The sequence below is a fragment of the Gobius niger genome, assembly GCF_951799975.1.
Source record: "Gobius niger genome assembly, chromosome: 7".
Taxonomy (NCBI): Eukaryota; Metazoa; Chordata; class Actinopteri; order Gobiiformes; family Gobiidae; genus Gobius; species Gobius niger.
This window is the reverse complement of record NC_136858.1, coordinates 16,815,999-16,829,552: the sequence shown is the minus strand read 5'-3', so window position 1 is coordinate 16,829,552 and position 13,554 is coordinate 16,815,999. Positions and strand designations below refer to the sequence as shown.

Here is a 13,554-nt window from a genome sequence, read left to right as displayed (position 1 = left end):
TTCTCATGCATAGTTCAAGCACCGCCAGCAGAGGGCGCTCCAAACGACAAACAGCAGTCTTTACTGATCAAGTTTGTATTTGTATTCACTTTCATTTCTATGTGACACTTAAACCACATGTACCTTGGAACCGTGATCAACAAAATAAAGCTAAACTCTTAAGTTAGCTTTAGTAGATTTAATCACCAAGAAATGATTCCAGTAATTCTTTTTGGCCTATTTTAGACCCTCGGCTTAATTTTGCATCAAACACTGCCTCTAAATGAGCCCATTCTCACAATAAAACAAATAGTGCGCTCCGGGCAGGTGTCCCATTATCCTGTGATGTATTCATTGTGAAATCCCATTCTTTTTTACACCTTTTCTGTTATACCAGGGACACAGCTGCTTGGCCATGTCTGAGAGGGAACCTGTCTCCCACATGTGATTCTCTCTTGGCTTCCTCGGTGTCCTGTGGAGTGTGAGAATGAGGGATGAAGCGTGTCGGGGCAGGTAGCACGCACCGCTGTGTCGAGCCCAGCCAAACAAAGCATCATCGAACTTGGAACAATAACATGTCTGTTTGGGCACTGGGGCTCCAATGGACGCCAGTTTGATGAATGACTGGAAGATGAGGGAATGACATCACCACAGCATCTTGGCGAATGCTTTTGGGACAATGCTTGAGGTAAATGTAAGACTTTGGCGCACTTCGTGAGGGTCAATTTTCCTTGACTTTGTAACGATTTGAACTCAATGAACTATAATGGTCTTATCTTAAAAAAACAAAAGATGGCGTTTCTGGACTTTATTTTTCCTGGAGGGAAATTTGTTCTTTGCCTTTGACCCATAATTCAATCAGTGCTTTGAGAGCAACCTGTCTGGAGCAGCGGGTGACCACAGCGGTGCATCCAAGAACTCACCCCCAGCTTTTGAGTCAAATAAATCGTTATTAGTTACCATGTTACATAAAACAAACAAAAACAATATTTGGGACATTAAAGGGGGAGTATTATGCAAAATATTTTTAGGGCTTGTTACAATGTTGTTCTCTCATAAAAAAAAAAACATACCTTGAATTGTGTTTCGAGCAAGTCGACTTAGGGCTGCTCGATTATAGAAAAAATAATAATCACGATTATTTTAGTAATAATTGAAATTAATAATTGATTATTCAAACGATTATTTGTTGCCTTGACAAAAAAAACTTAATTTTATTTATTCATTTTTATTATTATTTAAAAAACAACAACTATGGACTACATTTTCTTTGGACAATAAAAGCATTTTTTTTTAAAAATATGCTCACGTTTCTAAACTAATCGTATAGGGATACCTGCCCCCTGCTGGCCAGCCCTCACACCTGAAAAAACAGAGCCGCGCAGCCTGATGACATCATCACACAGCGCTAATGTTTTTATGTCAAACCAAAGCATGAGCCTTTAGCACGTGAAATGCAAAGGGAACAGAAACAATCATCACAGCAGAATGAAATAATAAGAGTTTACTTTGAGCTCCGTTGAGATCTGCTCCTGAAGAAGAGTTTTAGACTTTTCTACTAAACAAAACCAGTGCCTGAGCAAAGGATGTCGATGCTTCTAAACAGAAGTTCTCCTTTCAGCACAAGGTAAGCACTTAACAGTGGCGTTATCTCAATATTATTTACAGTTCTATCACGCTGCGCTGGTATTTCAGCTGATCAGACGCCTCACAGTCCGCAGGACGGACTTTTTGCGCTTTGGATGGACGAGCAGGAGGGCATCCATAATAATCGTTTGTTCTCGATTATGCTATTTTTGTGATCGTCTAGTGTAATAATCGAAATCGTAATTGAATTTCGATTAATTGCACATCCCTAAGTCGAGCATCTTTGAGTAATCTTTGGATCTCACCTGTGGCGCGGCAGTGATAGTTCCCAAAAAGATGCTCCTGTGGTCCTACATATCAAGGAAATGTTTTCCTCACTCCCCGATCTCTAGCTAAGCTCAATCCTCATCTTAGGGTAAAAACTTGCCACAGCTTCACTACAGCCACATGCCCCGAGCGGTGTATCTTTCATTTTTTTTTGCTGTCTCTTAATTGAAACAGCTGCACAGCGAAGGGGAGCAATAGAAGAGGGGGGAGTGGGAGCGGCTTATTTTGTTTTAGCTGTTTGCGATCAATTTTGCATTTTCTAACCAACAAAGTGAAAGACAGGGATAAAGATGAGCATGAGATTATCACTGAATACCTGCACAAACCACAATACCCCTGTTTAAGCTTTAAAACACCATTTCATGTTTTCTTCTTGTTTTCTTCTCTTTTCATAAACAGCATACATCACTGAGATCTGGTACTATGCCCAGTGTTTCCTGTCCCTGGAGCACCTGGGCACCAGGCGGCAGAGCGTACCTCAGGCTCCCCGCAGTCGCACTCCTCTCCCTCCTCCACGTAACCGTTGCCACACTTCTGTCCTCCGTAGAGCACCTTCACCTCAGGCATGTTGTACAGACACATGCCCACACCTTTCTCCAGACTGGCTGCCAGGTCCTTCTTACTGCATGTGCTGAACACGGTTGGAAACGGGTACCTGCGGACAAAGAGATTAAAGACACAATATGTAACAGAGAGAGCTTCAAACACCACAACAAAGCACTCTTTGGTGAGAGTAGAGGACGGAGGATGTGGTAAACAGCTGGAGTGTCTCTTAGGGTACATTACAGTATTTGTTGCTAAAAGTGTCATAGAGACCAAGGCTCACATTGCCTCTTTGGTCATGAAATGTTTCCAAAGAAAACAAATGTGTTCTGTCTGGGTTAACACATTTTGCAGCCACTGAAGAACACACATTCTATATGTCTTAGGATACATGTTAATAGAAACATAGATGATTGAAGAAGCACACACGGTATAATTAAAGCATAACCATGTACGTTTTTTTTTTTTTTTTTTTTTACCTTTTTTTTACCTTTTTTTACCTTGTTTTTGTAGTCCCTTTGAGGGTAATACAAGTGTTTCATCTCTGGTGTGTCTGCCTCCGACCCGGCAGCCCAATACACACTAATGGACAACATCTCTCAGTTGTCCACAAAATTACTTTTGGCGCCCATTTCTGAGGTCTATGACATGGCAAGCAAGTAAGTCCTGACTGTATTGTGTCTTGCTTTCGATTCATGATGAACACTTACATATTGGTTACGGCTAACCAATATGTTGCTGTTATCTTGGTGGGAACATTAATGTAGTGTGTGTTGGGAGGGTCTCTGCTTCATAGATGGGCAATACACAAGATTAATTTTATTTTAATGGGATTCCCGATATCGCTATATGGAAAATGAAGCCTATTCACACCAACAAGTGCTCATTCTGCTGAGTAAACCAAATCCAGAGACAGACTGTCACTTTCACTAGACGTAATGGTCCACTGACAGTGTATGAGATTCCCTTCAATAGACGTCTCCAATTGAAAAGCTGAAAACTCCCCGGCTCAACCATTGAGGAGCCACCGCATGATATATGTGGGACAATTTAAACTAGTGACTGGAGGGGAGATTATATTGAGTCGGCGTGTGTTCTGTGTGAGTGATAATAGAGCCAGCCCGGACCCACACCGCGCCTTAATTTCACTCAGTGGTGGAGGTGACTACCTGAAGTGCTGACTAATGTCTAATTTAGCGCGCGGCGGGATTGGATTTGAAAATGTTATGAGTTCTTGAAGATGAGACCGTGTGATATGCCAATAACGGCTGCTAGGCTCAGGGGAATCTTCTTCTCTTTCCAGACTCCGCAGAAAATAAAGAAATAGTGGCGAATAGGGGAGGTAGAGTATTAGAAATTGAAATGAAAATGCTGCAATGCACGGGCAAAGAGTCCAAAATCAACAGGCAAAATGATTATTTATGGTTTTTAATGAACCTCTTAACCCCCGCCTGAACCAAGCACTTTTTCTCCAGTTCAGCATTACCCAAATCTGAAGCTTACAGCCTAGGCCAGTGTAACGCCCCATTTGAAAGCTAAGGTCTTTGCAGTTTTTTTGTCGCCTGATTTGTCGCATTTTCATCACTTTTTCGTTGCCTGTTTTGCTGCGTTTTTGTCGCTCTTTTGCAAACACTTTTTTTTCTTCTTCATCACTTTTTCGTAGCCTGTTGTGTCTTTTTTGTTGCCTGTTTTGCTGCATTTTTGTCTCTCTTTTGTGAGCACTTTTGCATTACTTTTTCGTCGCTTGTTTTGTCTCTTTTTCAAAGTTTTTTCGCCTGTTAAAATGCTTTTACATCACTTCTTTGTCCCCTATTTTGCTGCGTTTTTGTCGCTTTGTTGCTACCTTTTTATTGCTTCTTCATCACTTTTTCGTTGCCTGTTTTGTCTCTTTTTTGTTGCCTGTTTCGTTTTGATTCTTTTTTTGCTGCATTTTCGTCCTCATTTACATCTCGTTTTTGTCACTACTTTGACGCTTTTTTTAAAGAAGCTTTTAGATTTCGGTAAAGTCGAACTGGAGAAAATGTGCTCGGTTAAGGCGGGGGTTAAGAGGTTACATCATTTTATTCCTTACCTTCCTGAAACCTGAACAACACTTTTTGTCCCAGGACTGGCTGGTCGGTCACTTAACTGTCTGCAGACTTACCGAAAATTCAAACTTTGTGTCAAAACAGCAATATACAGTAGCAATACTAATCCTGCACTTATTGCTACCCAGCCTTATCAGTATGCTGACACTATTTGCCATTCCTCGAGATGTAAGTGAGCCCCCATGTTGGTTCCTTTAGACAACCACAGTGGGGTGTTGTCCAGCTTATTGAGAGCCCCTGACTGGCACTTAGCGAGCATAGTGCCCCGTAACAAGTCTCTACATCAGACCAGAACATGTCACACTTATGTGGCGATAAACTGAATGGGGCCTTCAAACGCACTGGGGCATGGTGAGGCAAAGATTTGTGTGTGTGCACTGAATACATTTGCAATAGCCTGGCATTGGGATAAGTCAGGGAGGAGCGGTGAGCCAGCGCCTGGAGGGGTTTTGGCTGCTTCCGAATGCATGGATATTTAGTCAGCTATAGAGGCGCTCTTCCTTAGGGGGACGAATGGCACAGTAAAGGCACTGAATGAGAGCTACAAAAACAGGGTGTTTTTTCTTTTTTTTTGGTGCCAAACAAAAGAGATTTTCCCCAGAACATAAAAGCCGGCAAAACATCCACCTCTAACAGGCGCCCTTGGGTGAAACAGCCGCGTCCACTCTGCCCACCTTTTGAGTGTAAGCTTTCATTCAGTCCATTCCCCCCCCCTCTATTCTACCTGCCTCCCCTTAATCCACTCCAGTTTTATTTTTTGCTTTAACACCACTGACTGCGCTATCGGTAAAAAGAGATTTACTGTGCCGAGTGTGTGGGACCAGGCTTTAAATCAAGAACAGGCAGCCTATGCAGATCAGACAGCGCGCAGAGCAAGTCAAGCCTCTTGTCCGGCGCGTGGACCACGGCTGATAACACAACACACACACACACAATCTTTCCAGTGTGCATCGTGGGTAAGAACAGTCTGCTTTACTTCAGTTCAGTTGCACACGGAAGGGAGGGTTGTCACTTTATTGTGTTATATTATTTAGAAACAGGAAGAAAAACTCATACAGTCTGGGCAGGGGCACTTTCTCAAATGGTAATTCGCAGATAAGGTTGACGAAAACAGTAACGCCATAAACTAAGTGCATCAGATAATGATCGGATGTTCTGAGTGAATGCCGGATGATAATTCAGCGTGCACATCATACTATTCAAATACTCTGCAAGGTGCGTGTCTGGCACAAGGGCACGACCATAGCCACCATTCTGTTAGTCTTCTCCGGGGCAGCTGTGGCAAAAAAAAATTAGTTTAGGGTGTGAAGAAAGAATGAATAATGCAACAAATGACTACGGGAGATGCATTATAATGACAGTATCAAGGATGAACCACCAACCTTCTGGTTTGTGGTAGGGTGTCTGTAGTATCCATATTTGATGATAAGATGTGATAAGATAAGATAGGTTTATGAAAATCATGGATGGATAAGTCTGTCCCTTTTTCACACTGTAATAAGCCGGAGCTGTTGTTGTTTTTGTTGTTGCAGTACCAACTCTATCATTAAACACTGACTGTTTAAAGCCACATTGTGCAAACATTTCACGAAGTAGTTGTTTTAAAATACAAGCATTCATTTCATTATGGGTTTTTATTGGTGAAACGCACAGCCTCAAAAACAAACACCTTTACTGTGATTAAGCTTCTCCAGACTTGACTCATACCATAGACATAATATTAATAGACTCCATCTCCTCACTCCTCCTTGTTTGCCATAATAACTAAGTTCGAGGGGGAAATCATGGCGGATTTACAGACTCTTCCTACCATGCTGTGACGGAGCATGTTCCTAAAAAGGGCATAAGGGCGGGATCTTCACTGTAGACTCGGCCCTCGCGGGGCAGTTGTTTGGTCGTAGCCATGCCCCCACGCCATTAGCTCTCATGCTAACGGCCTGTCAATCAAAGTCCGGCCCTCATTAGTGTACAAGATTTCTAAAATGTTTCTTACAAAAAACAGCTTTGTTTCTTTAATTGTAAGTAACCCAGCGTAATCACAGGAAGAATATCTAAGTGTATAAAATAGAAACCAGGCAGTTGCTTAAAACGTGTGGAAAGTGCAATGCTAGCTAATAGCCGCTAACATGTGGAGGTGCTGCAGCAATGGCGGACAATGTCGGCCCCTAGCGCTGTGGTCTTAAACCAGTGCAACCAGCGGCCATTGACTCATACACAGGGCCACATTCACAAAGAGTATTTTGCTTTTTTTTTTTTTTTTGCTATCCCAATCCTTTTGGACACACTTTGGATATGGAAGAAGTTAGTCTTATTTTAAATGATTATGATTGTTATTGTTATATTACATCATGATTATCGTCTCATAAAAAAAACAAAAAACATGAAACATGCGCACAACAGCTACATTGATATTGATGTTGCTGTTCTTTTTTAGCCATTGACCACCCTCAGTATAACTAGACTGGTATCAGATCAGCTTCTACAACAGTCACGTTGATCGTGTGACCTGGAGCGTTCTGCAGTGTGGCTTTAAGAAAAGTTTTAATCGTAGTCACTGATGCGGTCTTCCATTGTGCATTTTTTAAAAAGTTGAGCATTGAGTTTGTCAGACGACTACGTTGATAAACTGTACACAATGATCCCGGAACTTGCTGGGTCGGTTTTTGCTCGTACTCAGACCCGCAGTTCTAGCTTTAATGGTCTGTCCAGCGCTTTTATGTGGAATGGGGGAAGCGGATGCCAGTAACACTCGGCCAAACTGGGGTCCTCACGAGTCCCAAAATAAAAAGGACAGCAGAATAAGACATTAAAGGAGTGCAATGACATTTAAAGCCAGTTTAGGACCGTCATCCATCAGGGAGCAATGACGTTAGGCTCGCTCGTTTACATGGTTCAAAGTCACTTTTAACGGTCGCATCGGAGCCAAGGAAACTCTTCGCAATGAACCAAGTTGTGCTTGTAATGTGCCTCTGCTGAAGATTGTGATGGGCCCTTTGAGTAAGTCGCGCATATAATCGTACAAAACTAGTAGAGAAGAAATAAATCATTTTCAAACTCCACCTTCAGAAAATTGCGTTATTTTCTTTAAAAAGTAAAAGTCAGAAGACAATTGCCGCATAAACATGTTGCCACACTGCAATGTAAAAGAAGAACTACTGTAGTTTAACAGTTTATCAAAAGTCACATTTATTATGTTGACATACTCCAAAACTAATATGGAAAACAGGAACATTTGTTTGCATGGCATACGCACAAATATACGTGGTTCGGCCCCAGGCTTTTGAAGTACATTTCTGGCCTGATCATCCATAACATTCACACTGTTTAAATTATGTTGTACATTACTTTTTCTGGGTTTTGTTTTCCCATGTAGATGAAATATGTAAATCTCAAAGAACATTGGGCGAGGCAAATATTGAGAAATGCTTATTTGTAGGATGTGAGATGTAAATAGGTCTCTCTGGAGGGTTGAGGACATGCTGTGGTTCAGAAAAGAGACAACCAATAAAGACGTCTGTAGGACGTCACGGTAATGATATCAATATTAAAGGGATATTTCAGGATTTTTGACATAGAGCCTCATACCCTTGTTATCTAGAGCAGTGGTTCTCAACCTTTTGGAGCCGCGACCCCCATTATAACAGGTGCAGGGGTTCGTGACTCCCGCCCGGGTCACACCGTGAGAAATAGGCCTACATAATTCTTAAAAAACAAAGAAAAAAAGCAAATGGCTGAAGTAAAATTCATCAAACTACAAACAAATAATGGCACTCTGGTAAAATAGCAAACACATGCTACAATAAAACATTAGATTATGAAAATGAAAATATGTATATTTTATCTAAATGATCCAGCGACCCCCCAAATTTGTCTCGCGACCCCCTTGGGGATCCCGACCCCCAGGTTGAGAACCACTGATCTAGAGTGTTGTTGATTTCTGGAGATTTTATTTTATTTTTTTCATTCTTGCAGTCCTTATATTTGAAGACTTTAGTGGTGCTAGGCGAGTGCTAGGCTAGCGCATGTCTATGGTAACTAGTAGCCTGCATTAAAAACCTCTTCAAATCATAGGGTAGTCCTCCAAACGTTGCCATATCTGATTTGTAGAAAACTCCTTTGTGAATTCCACGTTTAGTAATGGCGGCCGCAGGTAAACAAACTACTGTAGATCCGGTAACCGAGCAGATCACGCCGCCGCTGCGTAGCTTACAACCAGGAGGCTGATGCTGCTTAAATATAACTTCTTTTAAAAGCAAAATGGTTATATTTTAAAAATGATTCAGTCAAGACAGACATTTATATCAGTAGTCTGGTGTTATAATTGATTTGCCTCAGGTGCACTGCGCCTAGTTCATACTGTTTTCATGCTGGCTACTAGTTATCATAGACATGCGCTAGCCTAGCACCACTAAACTCTTAAAATGTAAAGACTGCATGAATGAAAAAAATAAATAAACGAGGCCCTATTTCAAAAATCCTGAAATATCCCTTTAAGGAATGCAAACTAACAATAGATAATCTACATGCAGCATTTTTTTGTAGCACATACACAAATGCTATTATGAGCAAACTTAAGAAATCAGGTTAATGTGGTACTTCTGAATTTGACTGTGTTACTAATAGAAATGTGGAAAGTTCAAGCTTTCCACTGATTAATTATGGTCAATGATGGTCTATTTCATTACATACACTATGACAATGGCAATTATTCTGCTAAACATTGAACCTCAAAAACTGACAAATCATTGGGAGCATAACTTATTTGTGTGTGTGCGTGCGTGCCTGTGTGTGGTCTACCTTAAACACAGATAAGAGTCGAGCTAAAAGCCGTTCCCTCACAGCTGAGCACACACCGCTGCCCGCAAAATGACCCCAGCACAAGCCTTAACTCTCCCTGGATAATCGCGCACTGCAGGTGCACTTTGCTCTTGTGGAACTAATTTAGCCGTGCACAACAGTTAGCTCCAAAACATAATTAGCCATCATCAGGCAGCCTCCAACCCCCACACACTCCTCTCCGGGCTTCACTATAGAGACCACAGAAACGTCTTTGCATCTCGCGTGAAAGGCACCTGCGCCGCCTCAGATCATAACCTCATTACCGCCCATACAGATCCCGATCCGACAGACAAAAGGAGCACACGTGTTGCCGTCACACAAAGCAGCCGCCGCATTTGCCGTATCGCGGTGAGCGAACAAAAATCTATTGTTAGCAATCTGACAGGGATCTTATGGAGCATTTAAACATAATTCAATTCTCCTCTTTCTTTGGCGTGATGCTATCTTTCCAAAGGTTTAAGCTCTAATAAGAAACGTGACATCATGAGACAGCAGGGAACCATAGAACCATAGTGTTGAATTTATGACTTTAAAACAACGTTTCTTTTTTTGGCTCCAGCTACGCAAATCACGTCATAATTTTTCACATAATATTTGACGTTATGACTTTTAATTTTGTATCAGGAGCTGTTGGTCCGCGTAACAAAGAGAGAGACGAGGTGACCTTTATCAAAATGTTAGCACTGGTCTATAAAAGATTCAACGTGGGCAGTAAACACTTGAGCTAAATGGACCTCGTTCTACTACATTTGTTGCCCAAGTTGTAGAACGGCTTCAGGATAATGCCAGTTAGTTCCTCCTCACCTCCCCTGACCCAATTTGTTGTTGCCTTTGCCTTTTAGCCGTTGCACTCAGCTTTCAGTTGTATTAGTGCACTTTAAGAGTCTGGCCTTTGTGTTCCCTTAGCCTTAAGAGGTAAGAGCGTATCTAAATACTGCGCTCTTTTGATAGCTGCTCATACTACACTATGCCAGGCCAGAGTTGAGTAGAGAGGGGGATAAAAAGCCAGGGTCGATTGTTTCTGCCAGTCCAGAGCCTTAGCAAACTGACACAGACCACAACAATCACCGGAAACATTTCTGAGTTTAAAAAAAAAAAAGCAAGAAAAAGTTCTCTCTCCTGCTGATGCAACTCTTAGCTCACCTTCCAGACAGTCGACAATATTCAAACTTCCAAGAACAGCCCCCAATGCCGGTCTCGTCCTGACATCTAAATCTCCAGACAGTCATCACAGTTACTTAAACATTTCCTTCGTCTCACCTCTGTCTCTATGTAGTACAGCTATGGCTCGAGAATAGATTAAACAAATGAAAAGAAAAAAAAAAGTCTCCTTGCGTAGCCTTTCAATCCGGTCAATCCGGGCCATAAAGCAGCTCCGCGTATCTTCCTGTTGGTGCACTCTGGCCCTGATCGCAGCTGGCAGCGTCACAGATAATCATGTCATTTAGATGCAGCCTGCTTCTTGCACCATTAGCGGGCTACCAAATGCGGACTGTAGTCAAAAAGCCCCGGCAACTGAAAGTGAGCTTTTACAGTCTACATGCGTCCAGACAGAAGGGCTAATGGACGGAATAACAATAAAGTAATTGGAAATACTGGAAAGGAAGAGAAGATGTAGAAGTCTGGGTTTGTCGACATGGGAGGGGCAAGGCATATGCTGAAGACTAGGATAAAGAAAAGAATACATGCTGTCGGGATGGTGAAGCCAAATCGTGTTTTTAGAGCTTCCTATTGCTTTACATTGTTGTCCCCTCATCAAAAACATACCTAGAGCTGAATAATTTATGCGTATTTGACTTATCTTTGTTATTAGTGATGCTCATTTTTTTACAATCTGATCCGATATTGGCAGCTGCTTAGGCTCTGGATAGTTGCCTATACCGATTTTGCATTTATCCTTTATTTATACAAGTTTGTCCCTTGAGACTCTCATTTGCAAGAGAGACCTGTTTCAAACATATAGTAAATTATAAACAGTACAAATAAAAATACAGATACATCACGACATGGATACAAATTTCTAGTCAAAACACGAGCAATTTGCAATGCCAAAATGGAGAAGAGGATAAAGCAGTGAAAAGCGGGGCTCCCGATGTCTGTCTGTGGTATCGACACCAATACCTGTAGCACTGGTATCGGAAAACAACCTGACTTTGAATCTCCCGTGGCAACTACCCGAAGCTCACCCCTCCTCCAGAGCAGCGAGAGCAAAAACACTCCCTTCTACAAAACGGTAAGCAGCAGCAGCGCCTTATGGTTCACCGTAAAACACAGCCACCGAGCAGATGAGGCAGCTGTGTGTTTTTTCGAAGGTGAGCACCGTAGAAGAGAGGTCTCAAAGGGCCGGAGGTGATTTGCAATCCCCATTGGGTGGAGAAAATGAATGAATATGGCACTTTAGATCAATATACCTTTTTCCAAATGTAAGACAGTGACATAAATACCTGAACAAAAGCACATCTTAACTATGTGAGTTGTGTAGTTCTGCATCAAAGCAATGAAAAATAACTTTTATATGCAGAACCTGTAAAGCATTAAAAAACAATGCATGCGTCTGCATTTTACAAGCAGATGGTGTGCTTTGGAATTAGATTTACAATTAGCAATGAAATGAACAATTGGGCAAGAGCCGAACAGTTCTTTTCCCCCCATAAATGCAGGTCTTTTCAAACAGTCAATATCCAATTAGCATAAGAATAATGTGGGAAACATTGATAACTGCTCCCTTGGTGTTTGGTAAAGGTCATAATCAGCATCGTAAAGCCTTGTCACCCCGTTCTTAGTGGGTGACAGTAACAAACTCGGCCACGCTTTAAAAAATGTATTTACTCTGCATTATGCATGGGCGCATGAATCCATAGTGCCCGTCAAAGCGTACTTTAGATAACTGTTTGAATAGGAACTCAGTTTGTCGCTGCTGTCACTGCTCAGAATTGATGCTGACAGTTTTTCATCCACTCCAGAGCTGTTTTGGTAAAAGGTCAGTTAAGGCAATACAGTCCTGGCAGCTCGCCTATTAGATTATTTATCTGGTCTGCAAACAGAGTAACTCAACCGTATGTGATATGTCAGTGGATAGCTACAGCTTATATAGAGTTTGACAATGTGATAAATTTAAAGAAAAATGTGCGTAAGGGGACTGTGGCTCTCAAACTATGATCTTCAGATGGCACTTAGGGTAAAGAAATTCTTTAGTGATGTAATTCAACCTCTTACCTCCCGTCTGAAGTGAGCTTTACCCAAATCTAAAATCTTCTCGATGGGAGAGCAACAGTGTAATATTGAAAGCTAAGACGTACAAAAGTGATTGGAACTTTGTTGTCACTTTGACGCAGCGTTTTTGTCAAATTTTGTTGTTGTGTTTTTGTCTTGATTGTCATGTTTTTTGTTCTTTCATCGCTTTTTTTTTGGGTCACTTTTTTGTTGCATTTTTGTCATATTTTTGTTGCTTCTTCATCGCTTTTTTGGTTACTTTTCTGTCGAGTTTTCGTCACATTTTCGTCACTTCTTTGGAACTTTTTCGTCGCTTTTTGTCGAGTCTTTGTTGCTTCGCTGGCATGTTTTTTGTTGCGTTTTCATTCTGATTTGTGTCTCTATTTGATGTTTTTTTTTTTTTCAAGAAGCTTTTATAGATTTGGGTAAAGCCAAACTTGACAAAAATCTGCTCTGTTCAGGTCGGGGTTAAGAGATTAATCATGTAATGTAATTTCTGGTTTACACCCAGTTTAGGCACAATTTTGTCAATCTTTGGTCATTTTGAAACCCTTTTCAGAACCTGGAAGTTCAAATCATAAATGAGGAGATACTGGGTATGAAAGGTTTGAGGAATACTGCAAACCTGTATTCCTCAAACTACACCACTAAACAAAAACAGAGACCAGAGAAAATGCTTGTTGTCAGAGATGACAAATTATGAACGGGTGAGCAAAGCACAGCAATAACATGAACATAGGATGGAGATTAACGCATCTCAATGTGTAAAAACAAGATAATTATGGTAATCACATAGCAGGACTTCTAATTTATTTCATGCAAGGATTAATTAAAACCCGGCATAGAGACTGTAAATTACCAAAAAACATAGACAGTATTTTCTTGGTGATGTGGAAACAGGGCTGCAAAATGCACTATGCTCCATTCATGCTGTCCCCACTCTATTACAATGTTAGTACTGTATCATAGTACTGTATAA

General features: G+C 41.3%; 1 protein-coding gene across 2 annotated transcripts in view; it reads right to left on the bottom strand.

Moving 5' to 3' along the window:
• The window catches only part of adam12b (ADAM metallopeptidase domain 12b), a 92,318-nt gene that overhangs the window by 20,164 nt on the left and 58,600 nt on the right, over positions 1 to 13,554 (bottom strand). For both annotated transcript variants that reach the window (XM_079559549.1, XM_079559550.1), the window contains exon 12: positions 2,371 to 2,548. In XM_079559549.1, the coding sequence (XP_079415675.1) occupies positions 2,371 to 2,548 (178 nt within the window). The remainder of the gene's footprint in view (positions 1 to 2,370; positions 2,549 to 13,554) is intronic.